This window comes from Eretmochelys imbricata, chromosome 13 (assembly GCF_965152235.1).
Source record: "Eretmochelys imbricata isolate rEreImb1 chromosome 13, rEreImb1.hap1, whole genome shotgun sequence".
NCBI classification, from domain to species: Eukaryota; Metazoa; Chordata; order Testudines; family Cheloniidae; genus Eretmochelys; species Eretmochelys imbricata.
In genome coordinates, this window is record NC_135584.1 from 18,874,777 (window position 1) to 18,894,178 (window position 19,402).

A 19,402-nucleotide genomic window follows, 5' to 3' on the forward strand; every position below is an offset into this window, starting at 1 on the left:
GTTTGCTGAGAACATTCTCTCCCTCTCTTTCATTTTGGGAGACTTCAGATGGATTTATTGTCTACATTCTATAGTGTAACTCACATTACTCAAGTGAGAGCTTAAATTACCTCACCATATACTTGTATATTTCATCACTAAGCATTTAAGATGCTAGATTTTCAAATATTAGCACTCAGTTCCTCCTTGTTAAACACACATATGCACACCACTAATCACTTGTTACATGGGTCCACAAGCACCTATTTTGTACATGTGCAAGCGTTACATAAGTTTACTAGCAATTTAGGCATCCATTTTAAAATGTAGAAAATATTATCTATGTTGTACCTAAATCATGAGTTAAAAATGTTCCCTTCAGTAGAAAACCCACATCTGCCTACTAAATATATACTGAGTTTTGTTTTGTTTTTTTGGGGGAAAGGTGTTTAAGGTAGGGCAATATTTCATATCACAAATATAGGTAATATATGCAGTTAAGTCCAATGCAAGTCATCATTGCAGATATGAAATCTACTTATCTGTTAATTCGTTATGATATCTGCTATCTGTACATAGAAGCTACATTCTCAGCAGTAACAAAGAATTCCCATTTATAGGTTTTTGGCCCCAAATATACGTGCACAGAACTCAATACTGCCCTGTAATCTCATGGCAAAGACAAGTTATCATAGTTATGTAACTGAACTTTTCTTTATCCTATACAAAGTATTCTGTGACTAAAGGGATTTGGATTTTTTTGTTTTTTAAATGGTGGGCAAACACTTTCCTGCCCAAATAAAACATGTGGAATGGTCTTTGGCTGCAGTTTAAGTGTTGTGCAATTTCATTAGCACATAGTTTCAAACCAGCATTTCTTTAAACAATAATAATTGAAGAGCAGGGCATTTCCTGGGGATTAAGGACCAGCTGGGAGGAGATGGCCTGAGGTGCAATTAAGGGACCACACCCGCTCACTAATCCACAGGAAATGCCCTGCAGCCTGGTCCTTATTGCTGTTTCCACACAGCTGATGCATTGTATGTTAGCCAGAGTGGCTGCTGGAGTTGTTTCTCAGTATTCCACTCAGCTGATCAAATGACAATCTTGTCTTGTTGCAAAAGTCTCTTAAGAGTAAGGAGTGACAATTTTGCTTTTACAGAGGACCAGATTTTGTTCTGTTACATCAGTGAAAATCCAGAGGAAACTCCACTGGTGGAGTGACACCAGTGCCAAAATCCACAGTAACTGAGGGTGAAACCAGACACAGAGTTCCTTTCCCTCTCTCACACACAGACATGCGCATGAAGGGGCACCCACAGCAGTTGGCCCCAGGAAAAGGAAAGGTGGCACCAAAAGATACAAGAACAACCAAACGGCAGAAAGGGGGATGGAAGAGGGATGGAAATGAGAAGGGACACACAAGACTTGTTAATACACTTGGTAGAGCTGCGTACAGCATGGAGTGTTAGTGTTGCTAAGAGGGGCCGCCCTCATGTATTGGACGCCGGTGGCCTAATGGCTGTCAAATGTGGGGATGGATTCTGCAACAAAATGGATATAAGATCTGCTCAAAATTTTCCAAGTTTCAATCTTTTAAACATTTTGTCAAAATTCTGAATTTCAACAAAGGGGATGAATTAAAAAAAAAATAAAGTAATGGAAAATTTCTCCCATATTCTGACCAGCTACCATATTAGAGCTGGATGGAAAATTTGTTGAAATCTTGAATTTTGGGGGCGAGGGGAAGGGAAACATTTTTCCTATTTTTTTGATCAGCTCTAATGGCTAGAAGAAGATAGGAAGGAAATGTCCAAGATTTATTTTATTTTTTTGGAAAAATTCCCTCTGCTAGGATTGGTGGAACGTTCTTTTTTTCCCCTTCCTTGCTAATGGAACACCAAGGGTCAGATTTTTTAATTTTATTTATTTATTTATTGGCCAGATTAGGAGCCTAAATGCATGCACTACTGTGCACCTAATTTGTATATGCAATTACCACAGTTGCAGGCAAAACAGGTAACTGCCAATCGGACGCATTTAGGGATTTGCTCATCTGATGTCTGCACTCAGTTTTTGTAACTGCCCTTTTAGATTGTTTTGGGCATGGACTGAATTTAATCTGTGTGTCTTGCATCATGTTATCTGTGCTAAATAAATGATAATTTCATAAGCAAATTAGCACATCATTGTACTTCTAAAGGGTTTGAAGATTTGGCCCTAGAAGTAGTTTGTTAAAAGGGCACAATAACTCTTTTCTATTACCTAGTCTAGGATGTCATCTTTCTGGGAAAAGCTGGAAAGCTTGTCTCCCTCACCAACAGAAGTTGTTCCAATAAAAGAGATTATCCCACCCAGCCCTGTCTCTCTAATCTTTCTGGGAGTCAGTACCGAAGGTGTGTGCCTAGATGCAGGTCCACTGAGGGAATGGTATAGGCCTAAGGCAATGTTTCCTTCATGTATAAACACCTTAATTAGAGATTTCAATTAGTGAGCACTAGGGCACATTACCTTGAAAGTAAAAGGGTCTAAAGCAAGGCGCTCCCTCCTCTTTTCATGTGAAATTGCCCTGGGAGCAACTGGTACCCCCAAATCAGTCACATATCCTGGTCTCTCCCATTTTCCTATCTGTGTGTTCTTGAATTTCCTTCATCATGAAAAACATTTTATTTTCACAAAGATATTTGTTGCATGTAAATTTATATGCCAGTTACATAAATTCACTATTTTAGAACAAATATAAAGTTTCAGGGTGTAGCCATATAATTCAAAGATTGATCACACATTAAGATCGATTTTTTTACAGTGCAATTACATTAAAAGAGATTTCAGTTTAAAATATCTTTGTTATATATTTCATTTTATGCCATATGTTTGCAAGATGTGAAACTGCTTAGTCCTATCCCCTATGTTTTACATATATGTGTCACACTGTATCAGATATTTAGCATATGGATACTGGCACCACATTAGGGTTATTTTCATGTCAGGGGCCAGGCCCACCTTTTCTATTACATTGGGTTTCCCCCACTATGTCTTCAGAATAGTGTCCCTCTTATTCTGCATATCTTTAGTGACCAAAATTATTTTTTTACTCCTACTAGCACATCATGCACACAATTGGCATCTGGAGTTCCAAACGAAAAGTCAAATTCTGCCCTATAACAATGTCTAATGAGATTGCACAGGGAGAGCAGATTTTGGCTTCAAGAATCCTTATTACTTATAATGATGGACAAGGAGGAGAGATTCTGGCTTGCTTCTCATTATCCCAGGCTGAGGCTGTGCTGGCATTTGGGGAAAAAAAACCAAAATTTTAACTTGGGACCTGAGAAAATGTGATCTAGAGTCACGGTAAGACAAAGCATGTGGAGCTCACGATGGCATTTTTTACAGTCTTGATTGGCACAATACATCCATGGTATGCTCCTATTCCCTGGTTGGATGTGTGTAATTCTTAGAACCAGTGTTATGGTGTCAATTCTGCACGATTTGCTTAGAGTTCATGGTTTCACCAAACACTCCTGCTCATAAACTCATTTGCTAAAATATTAATGGGAAGTCAGCCCTAAATCCGGGAAATCACAGTTGAAGCTAATTCATTTACACATTTGCACTATATATATTTCAGTAATTTTACATCTTTTCCCAGGAGAACTATTTTTCTCACAAATTAAAATGCAGAACTGTCCAACATGGGGTGCTGTAAGAACCTTTCCTGATCATAGTCGTGCATGTGTCACTGTCTTTGAAGAGCCCTTTTCTCTTTTAAAATGATGTAAAATACTTTGTCCTTGATGCAGAGTTGAGAGTTTGACTTTTAAAGCCCTCCTGAGCTTTGGCTTTATAAAAAGTAAATAAATAAATTGTACTTTCAGCTGTTTTAGCCCATCACCCTGACTCACTCTGTGGGCTCAACAGCAGGGTGACCAGCGGGACTGATCTGAGCTGGGAAGAGATCCAATAAGGTCCTGGAGACAGAGTGAGCGTGGAAAGTCACTTGTTAATGTCAGGGAGAGAAAACAATCTGCCCTCACCCCCTCCCTCCCAGGAGCACTAGCGTGGGAAAGCGTGGAGTGCACATTCCTCAGTAGCAATTGGGGCAGGAAGGCTCAGAGCATCCCAACCAAACCTTTCACCAGCACTCAGGAAAGGTAAATAAACTTTAGGTTAAAGCCCTTGTGCTCCTGAGCAGCTAGGACAAGGGGAAACAGCTTATTTATTCCTGGACAGTTTTACTGAGGACCAGCACCTGCCACTATAAAAACTCTTTTTACAGTACCGGCTTTAAGAGGCTGCCTGAAATTGTCCAACTGGGGACACCAATAAAGCATTGTGAAACGATCTAACTGTACAGCATTGACACAGTGGACACTTGAAAGACTTCTGTGTGTGCAGACAAGCATGAAGTTCTTTCCAATTCATTTTAAGTATAATTTACACTATTTGCCTGTGTCAGTAGTTTTGGACAAGTAGCATCCAGTATTTGCATTCACAAGTGATAGTGCACAAGATTCATACAGATCTCCAGATTGCACAAAGAGAGGCCATCTTTGAAAATCTTGGTCCCAAGTGAGTAACGAGTACCTTCCAAAACAACTCAGATTTTTGTAGCTAATACAAAGCACATGTGCAGACCCTCTAAAAGGTCTGAGGAAACAAAAAGTGGGCAGGAATATTACCCGCCTTACGAGACACCATTGGAAAATGCCTGTACTTTGTCAATAGCAGTTTTACAGCCATTAGCATTAAATCTCACTGAAGTTAATTGGGACACAGTACAGCTGCTACTGCTGCAAGGGGACATCAGGCCCAGCATTTCCTGACCCAGATGAAGCTGCACTCAGCCCACGACATTCCCATATCTAGAGCTGATGGTAAGAACAAAGGGATGCTTTTCCAATGATACACAGAAAGAAGGGTCCTTATTGCAGAACAGCATGCTTATTGTTAAGAGTTATTTTAAGACTGAGATGCAGAAAGGAGAAAGTGGAAGCAACCATTAATCCAGTGACAAGGATGGTCAGGAAGAATCCTTTACATTTCAGGGCAGAATAAATAAATAGCTTCCAGGGATGTGATTAGCAGTTGATAACTTCATTCTGGATTCCTCCAAATGCCCCAGTGTGAACCTGATCCAGAGTTTGCTTGAGTCAATGGGAGTCTTTCCGTTGATTCAGTGGGCTCTGGATCAAGTACTAGATGAGGCTGATGTTTACAGCCAGTTTCCCCAGTGCTCCTGTATGTCCTGCCAGTGCTACTGTGGTTAAGGATTCATCAGTTTCTGCTGGCCCCCATACTCTAAGGGGTGTAGTAGCACCCTACAATAAAAACTGGCTCTGATAATCTTAGCATATGACATCTGAGCCCAGGATCACCTCTCCCTTCCCAACTTCCGTAGATTATTACTATATCTAAATTTTAAAAAAATCTGTTTACGGTTATATGTCTATTTAGGGTTTGATTTTTTTAAATTTAAAAAGAAAAATAAAGCAGACCAGAGGACAAGTTATACTCAGTGTGTCCGTCCACCCCTTCACGGATGGGCAGGAAAACAATTCCCTTCCTCTTTCTTTGCAGCATGTCCGTGGGTAGTTTAGCTGTAAACAGAAAAGGGCATTGTGGCCACAACAAGGCCATAGTCTAGAGATCAAAAGAAAGGACTGGAAGACAAAAGATGTGGGTTCTCTTTCCTCTCCACCACTAACTGATTATGTGACCTTGGGAAAGTCACTTAACTTTTCTGTGGTTAAGTTTCTAACATGTGTTGAGACTCTCAGATAAAGGGGCAAGATAAGTGCAAATCATTATCATCCTTTGTATTTTGCTTTCCCTCTCCCAGTTGAATCCTGGAGTGGTTTGTTCTGACTCTCTAAATGCTTATCCTTTCCCTTCTATAACTCAGCCTCCCACAGAGCCCACACCCTTGGCTTTTTGAAGCTTGCACAGGCTAAGAAACAGCAGAAATATTTTGCATATAGATCACAAGTCCTCTCAGCATCAGTCCCTTAATGTTCATTAGTTTCATTTAGTCCCAATTCTTCACATCACAGAGAAGTCACTGGCACTGTAAAATGTAGGTGCACTGAAGTCTAGTGAAGGACAAAATTCCAGGAGAGGAGGAGAAAATACTTTTTTTCATCCCGTCCAATTCAGTGCAACCTTCATATTGGACTCAAACTGGTATGTCACTACTCTAAGTGAAAATGAAGCTACTCTCCCCTTGGATATTTTAGATTACTTCATGTGTAGGAATGAAATGACCCACTTTATATCAGCAACACACTAATCAGTTCCTACACCCTATGCCCCTCACTGTAAAAAGCAACAGCGCACTGGTACATAGAACAGGAAATATGCCACAATAATTTCACTCTCCAGCTGCCAGTACATTAGATCTAATCACCACTGCCTGCAATGTTTTCTGGGCAAGCACTTTTAGATCCAGATTATTAGAGCTATTGCATAACCCAAACTGTAGTGCAGATTGCCCTCCTCCACATTTTTTTGCTTCCTGTAAGGATTTTGAAAATGAGAACACATCCCCCATCCTCTTGGTGAATGACACAAGGAAGTATTAGAAAATTAATACTATTCACTAAGGTCAGGGGCTGCAAATGCCACAGCATAAAGCAGACAGAATATATAAAGTATCAAGAAAGATACTGGAAGTGCACCACTTCCAATTCAGGTATCTGACTGATAGCACCAAGATGTTCAGCAAAAATCAAATTCCACTTCATCAAAAAAATGGGCTAACAAAAAAATCACAAATTAAATTCCAATATTTTAATGTACTTTATGAGTCTTAGGACTCCACATTGAAACCAACAAATAAAAAGCAGTGTTACCAACCCTTGTGAGTCTTATGATATCTGGAAGTCTCATGATATCTGGTGTTTCTCTAAAAGCCCCTGCTCCAGGAGTCAAAGTGATTAGGTTGAAACTCAGGTTTTACTGGGTGTGTGGGAGTGGAGTAAATTTCTGGCCCTCCCCTCATAATTGTCAAGAAAAGCTTGAAAATGTGACCCAAAGCTGTGTAAAAATCTCAAGCTTTTAAAGCCAATCTCATTATTTGATTTTTGGAGCCTGACTCATCATCCATGAACACTTGGGGTTGTCAATATTGAAAATGGTTCTTCCACACTCAGCATATTTCAGATCAAAATAACAGCAATTTGGTACTCTCCTGTTTTTCTTCATACTTCCAACAGATGAAACCTGATTTTACTGCCTGGTGCTTGGAGCTGCAGGCCTTAGTAGACTATAAACTGCAAGAAAATTAGCCCTACTGACCATGCATCTGGTAGGTGTACGGTGCTTGTCCTGTTGTTGGGGTACTGAAGGTGGATCCATAGCTAAGAAACCCACTCTGTCCTGGAGAATGGCTCAGACTATCTTCTGTTTTGATGCCTTTGGAGGATATAAAAGGAATCAAACGCACAATGTTAGGGTTCTGCTTGATCTCATCATATACAGGTATAACAAAAAATTTCAATGCCTTTGACATTTTAGCTAGAGTTGACACTGATCAAACTATTGTTTTTAATATTCAGTTTGGATTTAACCTTTTTTATTAGGTAACAAATCCCAATTTTTTAAAACATTTTCATTATTCACTAGTAGCATTAGCCAAATATTTTTCTGAAATAACGTATGGCCTATATGTTCACCACAAACTATTTGTGTTAACTATACTAAGTAGTCATTATTGGGTGATTGGTTGCCATGATACAGTTTCTGTTCTCTGAATGGATGACTAACTTAAAGACAGGAAAATAACAAGTAATCCACTTTCCAGAAAGATTTTTTTGACAACTAAACACTTGCGCCAAACTTCATTAAACTTTTGCAGTTGTGAACATACTGAGGGGTTCTCAGAATGCTGGTAATTGCTAACAACATGATTGCATGAATTATAGTAAACTAAACTCAGTTACTTCTATTCATGTAAACATTCATGATTGAAAGATTTTTTTAAATTAAATTATTTCATCAGCTCCATTTAGAATGAGATAACGCAATATTTGTCAGCAAGTCATATTGGAGGGATATCAGTTAGGTGTGAACACTAGATAGTCACATATAGTTAATAATTGTAAAGCTGAGCAATGCACAAATCCCTAGTCAAAATCTCCTTGGTACTAAAATCAGGCAATTAAAATGCATGTCAAATCACAGAAGGAGCAGCACTAACTGAATTTAACATTGCAAGATGGAACCTTCGCAGGCAGTGAAAGGGTCTGATATTTTATCACCCAGGCCAGCTGAGATCATGCTGCTGTATTTTTAAAGTAAATAGCTGAAAGGTGTGTCTTTTTTACAAACCTTTTGGGTCTGGTCCTCTGCCTCTTTGCATGTGTATTTGCACAAAACAAAATATGGTCACAAAACACACCCTGAGCGCCATGGTTAAACAAAGAGACTATTGATGGTCTGCTCTTGGATTTATGAGCTGCCCAGGTTGCTGCCATTTTTGTGCACTTCTGGGCAAACCATCCAAAGCAACATCAAATTAATTTGGCTTCAGCCAACCAAGTTGTTGCTGTCTATCTTGGCCAATTCCTTCAATGTGAGAAAGCACAGTGAGTCTGCACTCGCTGAGGGTGGGAGTAAATTTTACTGAATAGCTTCTCCTGGGACAAAGTCACGTATTTCTAAGGAGAAACAATCAATGTTAGATGAAATGCATGCAATTTAAATGCAGATTACCAATGGGATAACAACATTCCATACTGAAACCCAGGAAATTTGTTTGGACAATGAGCAAGTGCGGGCTGTGGTAGGTGTCAGGCTCCCTTATTGCTGGTAGAGCCTGTCTCCTAGGGGTTTGCGGGTGTGCGCAAAGAGAAACTGTTTTTCATAACATCACATTTGTTTTTCAATTACATCAGCACCATGCATGTGAACACTCAACCTATTACAGCCCTGATCACAATTAATCTTCAGTGACTGGGCCTTTCTGGAAGTCTAAAAATTGTTGTCAGACAGCGAAATAACTTAGCACCAAATTAATTTCCACACAATGCTCTGTTTTGTCTAGAAACTGGCCTAGTTTTATTTTTTGTGTCTAAAAACAATACTGCTTCATTGTTCTTGGTCGTCAGCCAGGTGGGATTTCTCATATACAGTATCATATATATTATTGAGGGTGGGGGCAAGGGAGGGAAACTACTCTTCAAGGATGGTAATAGGTAATCTACAGGATTTATAAGCAGTATGCGGGCCTGACATGTGTGTGCCCTAAAGACGCTAGCCAGTAGCAAATGGCCATATTTTCACCTGCTCTAACAGGGACAACTGTTCAGAGTTTGCCTTGGAAACCATCCAGCTGATACATTTGTGTTTGTAATTCCAGAAAATCAACTCAAAACATTCCTCTAATCGTCATGATAGATTTTACTTTCCCAAGCCTGTTACCCAGACCTTTCACAGATTGTTAGGTTGGAGTTTTCCTGAACTAAAAACTTTGTCAATAGCTGTGTAACAGGTTTGTGTTTTTATGGCTATATGTTGGGAAGCAATACTGTACTTACCAAATAAACAAGGGCATGGGAGCTCAAAGACTGTCAAAACTGATTGTAGGATTGGAAACAAAACCACACAGCAGTTTTGGGTAGTACTGAACGACCCAAAAGGGGCTCACGGTTTCAGCTGGGGATAAGCATCCACAAGACTGGATGTCCACCGTTTCCAAGCCATAGCTAAATGACATGAACCTCTTTGGTCTACAAAACTGCATAAGAAGTTTCCTTGGAAGAATCTTTCCCTGAAGGATTTTAGGGATTTCCACAGGGGGCTATGAAAACCAGTTTTGTGAAAAATATATTTGAACCTCAAAAACATGTTTGGGTGATGGTTCACCCTTGGTTCTAATTTTATCCAACCTGAATTACTAACCCAGACTTTGGTTGTTTAGGCATCTCTATCATTTTGTCTTATTTACAGTCAACTCTGAGTATGCTATAAGCATGTGAATAGCACAATTCCAGTAGCAAGTAGATCTACTGAAGCTTTATAGTGTGACTGAAAATAATCAAACCCACTAAATAGATCTCACATGACATCAATTTACACAGAATGGAGACTGGCTCCCCTACAATTTGCACACACAGAGGAGGTGGAACAGATTCTTAGATGTTGAAATGGTAAGACAGCCTCAGGAAAAAATCTGCTTTCCATTATCTTTACTATACTGTATGTCTGAAAACATTTATTGTATTTACATTTAGAATATATATGCAATATTTAATAATAATACCTTGCAAATGTATTAGTATCTCTAATCACAAAGCATTGTGTAGTACAGAGATCATTTCACCCACCACTTGTTAAATTTACTCATCTGCAGTGTAACAACCATTCTGTATCATCAGTGATACACACAAGTTTTTAGGAAGGAAATGAAGACTGGCCCATGTAACTGAAACTGCAAAGGGAACGTAGGGAGACAAAGCACAGTTTACAAAAGTAGATTTTTTTTACCACCCCACCTTCCCTCCCAATCTTGCAAGCCTGGACATACAGGTCTAGATCCTCTGCTGATGTAAAGCAGCATAGCTCCCATTGCAGTCCAGTGAGGCTATGCCAGTTTGTGCCAGTTGAGGATTTACCCCAAGGTCTCTAATGGTCACAAGTGGTCAGAGCCTTATTACAAAGATGGTACCTCCAAGAGAAAAGCACTTTCTAGGAGGCTGGGCTCAGTACTGAGTCACAGGAAACTTCACCAGCTACTGACTCCCTACTGTCATGCTTTGCAGCACCTGGATTTTTCCAGGATATCTCCTATTCTGCTGCTGCCCTGATCCAACCCTACTTAGTTTATAGGATTATAACTCAGGCTAGTATGTGCCTTTCCACTTGAGCTGAATATCTGGAGAGTACAGAGGAAAGTCTTTCTAAAACTTTTGACAAATCTGAATTTTTCTCCAAGCCACAAAAGAAAAGGAAAAAACCCCAGCCACTATAGAATTAAAGAGTTTTTGACTGGAAGGTTTAATCATTAAGTATGTTCTTTTTGGGTCAGAAGAATAAGACATTCTCTAGTGAAAGCAGAAGCTCTTAGAGATAACCTAACAAAGTAAGATTACTCACTGTAGGAGGGTATTCCATAAGGTTGTCCTGGTGGAGGGTATGCAGCGTAAGTAGCGGCTTGCTGGATTCCTGCACTGTACTGGGTCTGTCCATAGGTTGCCATTGTTGGAAAAGATGGGACTGTCACTATATGGGGATGATGTCTGTTCAGAACAAGAAAACAGGCTGTCTATGGCAATACTAATCGTATATAGTTTTCCAGAGTAATCTCACTAATCTGGCTGCAAAATCTTCCAGTGACATATTTGACTAGAATGGCTACACGTGGTGTTATGCTACATATTATAGGCATATAAAATATGCCACACTGGGTCAGACTATTTGCTCAAGTACCTCACTTCTGGCAGTGGGCTACAAAGATATCACTAAGTGAGAGGGCACAATGCCATCCTAATGCTTGGTCAGTGCTATAACCTCGGGCTGCGCAAAATATTTGTCACTTTTTAAAATTGTTGCAATCTGTGATTTTCAGGTTTCATTTCAAAGTCACAAAAATAATCCAGTTTCCTGGAACACCTTTGAAATGTCACATTTTCCTCTGTAGTCACTTATAAATGATCCTATGTTCAAAATGATAAGATCTGCTTTCCCGGGGTAGAAATGAGTTGTATGGAGAACCTCCAAGTCTCTTTGACTCCCTGTCCAACTTGATTAAGAAATGGTTTTCTGGGGCTAACACCAGGTCTACTCTACAAACGTTTGAAGGCACAGCTGTATTGGTCAGGGGTGTGGTGAGGAGTTCTCTGACTGACATAGCTGTGCTGGCAAAAGCCCCTAATACAGCATCTTGCTAAAACTGTACTTTTGTTTGTATAGTTTATTTGGTTCGGGGGGTGGGGTGCGTGTGGAGGGAAATAAGCTATACTGGCAAAAGCACAAGAAGCTTCACCGGTATAACAGCATCTACACTAGGGGTGATTTTGCTGGGATAGGATACCAGTATAGCTATGCCAGCCAGGGGCTCCTAGGGCAGATCTGGCCTGCGACTTGCAGTAGAACAGGTGCAAAGGCTGAAGGATCATGTTCTTCAGGCTTTTCAAGGTTGCAGGGGCAATGGTTAATCAAAATGGTTAATCAGCAAAACAAAGTTTATAATCTACAGTACTTGAACGCTGTCAGACACACTCACTCTGTGGAGTAGAGATGGAGAGGACACTGTGATGCTGCTTTGTTACCTGAAAAACAAAATTAAAGTGTCTCTGGTTTTCAGTAACATTCTGTTATATGGCTAAGTTGATGCCACTGTTCTGATCATTGCTAGACACAGAAATGTATACAATAACTAGACGAATATTTGTATTGAAATCCTCAAAGACTTTTAAGGCAATTATGAGAAACTACATGGTAACTTTCCATTTTAATGCTAATTAATAAAATCAGCTTTATGTGCACCCAGGAACCTATCAATTGATTGACTAATCTACCGGGTTTTTCTTGATGTAAGTATGGAGCCACATAATGATGGTGGGCCCAGTTCTGCAGCCATCAGCAGTCCCAGTGATTTCACTACCACTACCCATGTTGACTACTCAGCAATGCATGATATCAATAGGACTACTCATGTGACAAGGGTTGCAAAAGCAACCTCTTTAGTTGTGAAATGACATTTACACAACACACCATATTCTGTCTTTAAAATTTCTTTTGTATTCCCACCATTCGGTGTCCCACTTTTTTAAAATGTATCAGGACAAAGGTTCTTTAAGTTTTCATCTCTCCTTGTACTGGATCTTGGAAGACAATTATTGCCTAGCCCGTTGATTACAATATTAGCATAGCACTGAAAACTGGTAACACAAATGAACACACATAGGTTGCCTTCCCATGCACCATATGTTTATATCCAGGAAAATCAATAAAATCTCTTTTAGAGGCAAATTTAGGTTTAATTAAGACTAAAAAAAAACCTGTTAGGTTAACTTCTGAGTTGCCTGATGCTACAGGCATGCATTCAGCAGGACACACAACAGTGTGTCCTGCTATACCAGACACACATGCATTGGGGTGCACTCACAATGCCACCTTGTGTACTAAGCAGAATGCTTCAACAATGCCATCCAACGTGCTAGGTCCCAATTCCTAATTGAGGCCTTCAGATGTTACAGCACTATAAACAATAAATCATAATCAGTAATGTCAGGCAGGACACCTCTACCATGTTCCTGATGTCAACAGTGCTATCCAACATGCCAGGCTAACTGCACACTCTGCCAGGGAGTGCACATCTACTGTCATATAGCCCAGCGTCATTTAACGTGTCAGGGAGAACACGCATGACCATTACATTACAGGGGCAGCCCCAGTGCTGGCATTACTATGCGATTTGCTATGCAGGATTCATAATTCACCCAACTTGTCAGGCAGAACAGAACGCACCTGCACTGCAGGCCCCACAAACCAGAGAGGGGGCACCTGCAGCGCCTCCCAGTGCATGCAAGTTGCCATGTGACACAGGAGGCAGGAAGCATCTGCAGCACAATCCAATGCATCAGCTAGGACACACCCGCAATGCTACAAGAGAATTATCCTCATTAGGAAGTCACCTAAAATTATACGACTTCAGTGTGCTCAGTGATGCATAAATTAGTGAATTAAACATTTTAAACATGTTTTATTTAATGAAATATGGAAATATGTATAAACTCTAAATATATGGAAATAATCCTATGGGCTCAAGTAACTTGTCATTCCATTAATCTAGAGAGAACATTTCCAAAATATACAGTATGCTGTTATATAAAAGATTCATCTTTCCCAGTCCCCTCTCCAGCTCTCTCCTGGAAATTAAATTATCCTCCCCCGCCCCTCGCCGCCAGCTTTTTTCATGGTGGTTTATGTGGTTTTATCATTCTTGTTCTAAAATTCGGATTAAATTGAGGTATTAAGAAAAAAGACATTAAACCCAATGGAATTTTTTAATTACAGACTTAATTAAAAATTATTTGTATCTATTGTAATTTTTCTGTTTCCTTGTTTATGGGGAGCCATGAACATGTTAGCAGTGGAATGGGTACTTGAAAAACAAAATTATTATTAATAGTAATTAAAAGGGAAATTATTCTCTTTCTAAATTTTAAATGTGTATATTCTCCTTCAATAACATTATTACTACAAATGATTAAACAGATGCATTTCCTGAAAAATAATTATTTATTAGAGCTGCTCAAAAGATGGGAACATTTCTATGAACATTTTTGTGAACAATTCATTCCTTTTTAGGTCAAAGTTTCGAATAGTCTAAGAAAAGTTTACTCAAAAAAGTCAACATTCACAAAATGTATACAAATTATTTATTATTTACTCATCTGTCTATTTATGTAGTTGTGTCAATGTTTTTATAGAGGTTAGAAGTCAACTACTTTAGAACTTAAGTGACTGTACTTAAATCCTTATTGCCATATTTAGGCATCTAAAGGAAAGGTGCCTCTTTCCAGAGATGCTAGGGAAACTCCCCCTACTCTTCTCATTTGCTGTCACAACGCCCTATCATTCAGGCCCGAAACCTGAAGTCATCTTTGACTGCTCTCTCTCTCTTGCCCCACACATTGAAGACATGCCCAGATTCTCCCACTTCCCTCCCACACAATGTCTATGACACATCTTTTTTTCCCTATGTCTTTCAACCCCCCAATTTGATTCCTGTAACCTCTTTCCTTCTGGTTTCCTGACACATCACCTGCCCTCTCCACCATCCAGGACATAACAAGCATAGCTACTGAGATCATATTCCTTGCTAATTGCTCAGACCGTATCACCTCCCTCTTTGAATCCCTACTCCACTATGTGCCACTTTCTCCCCAACCTCTTCAGCATCTAATTCAGCTTCTTGTCCTTCCCTTCAGAGCCATTCCTGATTCCACTCCTCCCTACCATCCTCCACACCTCCCCTAACCCTCTTCCTTCTGCCAGTTATGTCACCCTTGACACAGTGAGTGAAATCCTGACTCCATTGAAGTCAATGGCAAAACTACCATTCACTTCAGTGGGGCCAGGATTTCACCCCACTCTTAGTTCAGTGCCCCCACAGCCATCTGCATCCAAGCTATCTGCCACATATGGAAAGCTCTTCCTGTGGTAACCCACAGACACTACCCTCTCCACATCCAAATCCACCCTAAAGGACCAGTTCTACCGTGATGTCTAGGAGAAACTTGTCAGCTGATAATGGCAAGGTAACTGTCGACTCAGGTCCTATGCCTTTTAAAAAGGAAAAACCATTGGGCTACCTGACATTGTATTTAATGATGCATCTTTTTGTCCTACCCCTCATTAGTCTGCCTGTACCTCTCATATTTTAGACTGTAATGTTTTCCAGGCAGGGTATAGCACATTATCTGTTTGTACAGCACATACTGCATGGGGCAGTATTGATGGAAACAAAATAACAGTAATAACTCCTCCAATGGCCTTGGACAAATCATTTAGGTTAAGGTGGGATTCTCACAGCAACCTAAAGGAATCGGACATCCCCCTTGGAGTTGAGCACCTAAATCCCTGAGGCTTTTTTGAACATCCCAGCCCTCACCTCTCTGCCTCAGTTTCTCCATCTGTAATATGAGGATGATACTTACCTACCACACTGGGGTGTGACTGTAAGGATTATTTCATGTTTGTAAAACATTGTAAAAAAGATGTATTAGTGACAAGGAGATATAGGAGAAAGATTCTGTTTAAAAAAGTAGGGCTTACCTGATTCAACGATTTCACTATGAGCAATTTGCTTGGACTTACCTGCAAGAAAGTTTTTAATACAATTAGATTTTAGATTTTGAAAATAAATTCTTACTCTTTCTATAGCCTAGACCCTTTTTCCCCTAATAACACTGTATTTTTGTAAAATACATCCTTTCTGTTTTTCATTTTTTAATGCCTTTGTGTTTGAAAATGGTAGGAGAACTAACAGGCCAACAGCAGCAGGTTTGTTTTATTGCTGCATATTTTTTAACATTAAAAGCAGGCTCAGGGCTGAATATGTATTCAATACATTCTTTCAGAATGAGAAATAGGCACTTATTCTGGGGGTATGCATGTCCATGTATAACGTGTTACTACACTGTTTTGGACCATTACTTTAGAATACTGTCCTTTTTTAATCAGATACTTTTATTACTTGTACTTTGTGTCCTAAAGGAAAATGTAAGGTCAATTAAAATATAAACATTTTGATCCAAATATTCAGGATTTCATACTCTGGGTGAATCTGCATGTACAATTACTATGATGTCACATCCAGTGACAGCAATTGCACACGAAAATGACCACAAAGACAGCTAACTGGACGTCTGCATGCACAAGCATTGCAACTGAACTTGCAGCTGTGACAATTCCATGTGAAACTCAGGCACATAAATTTGTATCCATTTTTGCAGATGAAACTCTGGAAATCTGCACCCTAACGTTTGCACAAATATTTTCATTTCCCCCAAATCAATAAGTAACATTTTCAAGTGAAAGAATATAACATACAATGTTGTTTCGGGGTGCTTCTCATAACATGCAAAAAGAAATAGCTACAATATTTCTGGTAGAAATCCATTAACATTAGCTGTCACTAGCACAACGGTGTTCAAGTGCAGAGCTTTTCCTGCAATGACTCTTATATAGCACAATAAAAGTTGGTAACACTTTACAGACATATGAGAAGAAAATGTCTTTGCCCCAAGGAGTCTGTAAGTTTTAGCTCCAACATTTCTATAAATATATACATTTTAAAGGTATTTCCTATAGATTCTGATCCTTCCAACAAAGCTTTTGAATTGGTGGTCATGCTATACATGCTTCGATCCAACTTAATTCCTAAAGGCTCAACAAACACAGATACAACATGTGGCTTCTAACACACGCAGCCAACATACAGTGGCTTCTAACACCCTGCAAATAAAGAGTTAAACACGATAGTTAAACATAATAGTCAGTGCCTTTTGCTAACTCTGCTCCAACAGGAAGGCTGAGGGATCCTGACCACAGCAAACAATAGCTGGAACTGTACTGGCGAGAACTAGTTTGGCTGCATCATTTGCCAATAATTTTAAAAACAGATTTAACATTCTTCTGTTTCCTTCACTTGAACAGTATAATGGGAGAGATGGCAGGGGGAGGGGAGGAGAAGGAGGAGGGCAGATAAGTTTCCATCATAGCCTCAACCACTGAAAGAATTTGCCCCTTGAAACTCCATACCACAGATCTGGGGACTGACTGTTCAGAAATGACAGCAATGATCTCAGCTCGACATGAAGTGTGGCACAGCAACTGCTTTGGTAAAATGTTCCTATTTGCATTCTGGGCGATTAGGAATGGCAGCCTCTGTGCTTTCACCCTTCTCTCCTCCGAACAGCAACACGACTACTAGGACTCGGGGTTCAAATTAATGCTACCCTTAGGGGCTGATGGATTGGTGGGGGCCAAAATAAAACAGCCAACGATGATTTAAAATACACTTTTATACACACATTATTCTGATGTGCATATATGTCTATGATTTCATTTCTAATTGCATTCAAATCAGATTCAAACATCACCGGACTTGTTACAAAAACATCAAATAGAAATTTTAACTGCTTCTTGCATCAAAGGACTAATTCTTACAAGCACAGACCTCATACCTGGTCAGTTCCTATTGTTGTTGTATATACCCCTGATGCTAACAGTCTAAAGTTAATAAACCGTAAGCAGAAGAGGCAGCCTACCTTCTATGTCATCTGGAGCTGTGGCATAAATGTTAGAAAGGTTAAGCTTCAGTCTGTCGGGACACTGTCTGTTTACAGTCAGGCTGGGTGATATCACTAGATCTAGCATTTCCTTATACCTGAAGGAAAACAAAGGAAAATATAATTTATTCATTAATTATGCATGCTTACTAATGATTCCATTTTATCCCTAAGAGAATAAATATTAAAGCTGATTACCTAAACCCAAGCTTCATATAAATTCTACATAATAACGTTCACTAAAGTTTTCATCAAAGGGAAATGCTGAATTAAAATGAAGTATTTGTTTCCTTGGAGATTACACCCATTTGATTAATGTTTCTCTCTCTTCCTGGATTTTGCCATCACAAAATTAAATTTCTGAATCTCTTAAATGCCGTCAGAACAAGCAGTATATTTAAGTATTAACCACACCTCCTTATGTGTGCAGTGGTATCTGATAAGGCTCTGGGAATAAGAATTATGGGCTGAATATTGAAGTTGAGGGCAGTTAACAATATTATCCAGCCTTAAGATATAACAAGAAGAAAGTTATTACTTGTGATGGGAGAGGTTCGAAGATCCAGGTTAATCCTGATAACTTTTGGATGTTTCTCCGAAAGCCACTCCAAACCTCTCTGTTCTGACCATCAGGTGGCAAAGTTACACAAGAACAGTCTCTCTCTTGAAAGTCACCTGATTTTGGTTAAGCTGGAAATGCCACAGGAGCAATTGCTGTCATGTGGGGTTTAAGTTTTCAGATGAAACCAGATATATGTGTATATAAAACATCCACACAATGGTAATATAATACATGATAACAACAGATCAGATAAACTAGTGCAGATAAAATAAGGACCACCACCAGGAACATTACTCAAAACTCAACACACACACACACAGAGTACGTGTGTGAATACCAACCTAAACACTACATTTCAAACTTAACTTCAAGCATCTACGCTTTCAGAAGTGCTCTCAAGACCTCCCTTTGAACTACAGTTGCTCGCCAACTTTGGAATTTCAGGCTTCTTATTTATGGGTTTAGGTGCTTAACTTTGGGCACCTAAGTTTGAAAATTTTGGTCACTGTGATCGGGGTAGACACAACTAGGGACCCATGTGTCACTTTAGAAAGGTGCAGGCAGTTTTACATAAAATAAGTTTCATAGACATCAATCTCCTACAAAGATCGGCAGTAGGAATAAGTCACTTGTTTCCTGTGCGTACATGGAAACCTCCCCTAAGTTTTGAACTTTGAAGAAATCTAGTGGCCTACGAGGGAAACCCAGTGGCCTTAAAAATTCCAGAGCTAAATGGGTAAAGATGAACTGTTTACAAAAACAGATCGAAGGATTCAAAGACACTGCACTATTTTTTTCCCTTTGCGCTTCGCAGCCATACAAGCAGCTTGCACCATTTGTCAGGCTTGTCCTCACTCCAGTCCCCCTGAGGCTATTGCATTAAGAGAAAGCATGATTCTGCTTTTAGAGAAGCGTTCCAGAGCAGGGACAGGGAGCAGAACCTGGGAGATGACAGCTGTGGGGATAGGCAGTGGGGGGAGGGGAGGAGAGGTACTTCAAAAGGCTCCCACTGCTGTGAATGGATCAGAAGCATACGGAGGGTCCCAAGTCAGGGTCTGAA

The 19,402-nt window shown here is 39.7% G+C and overlaps 1 protein-coding gene across 2 annotated transcripts in view; it reads right to left on the bottom strand.

Moving 5' to 3' along the window:
- Positions 1–17,868, bottom strand: part of EYA2 (EYA transcriptional coactivator and phosphatase 2) — a 96,368-nt gene extending 78,500 nt beyond the window's left edge. The window contains exons 1-5 of one of the 2 annotated variants that reach the window (XM_077831851.1): positions 17,760–17,868; positions 15,763–15,804; positions 12,203–12,248; positions 11,074–11,216; positions 7,276–7,392 (exon numbers count right to left, since the gene is read on the bottom strand). In XM_077831851.1, coding sequence (XP_077687977.1) covers positions 7,276–7,392; positions 11,074–11,216; positions 12,203–12,248; positions 15,763–15,804; positions 17,760–17,868 — 457 coding nt within the window. The remainder of the gene's footprint in view (positions 1–7,275; positions 7,393–11,073; positions 11,217–12,202; positions 12,249–15,762; positions 15,805–17,759) is intronic. The other variant, XM_077831852.1, reaches the window with a different exon arrangement.
- Between the last annotated feature and the right edge of the window lie 1,534 nt (positions 17,869–19,402).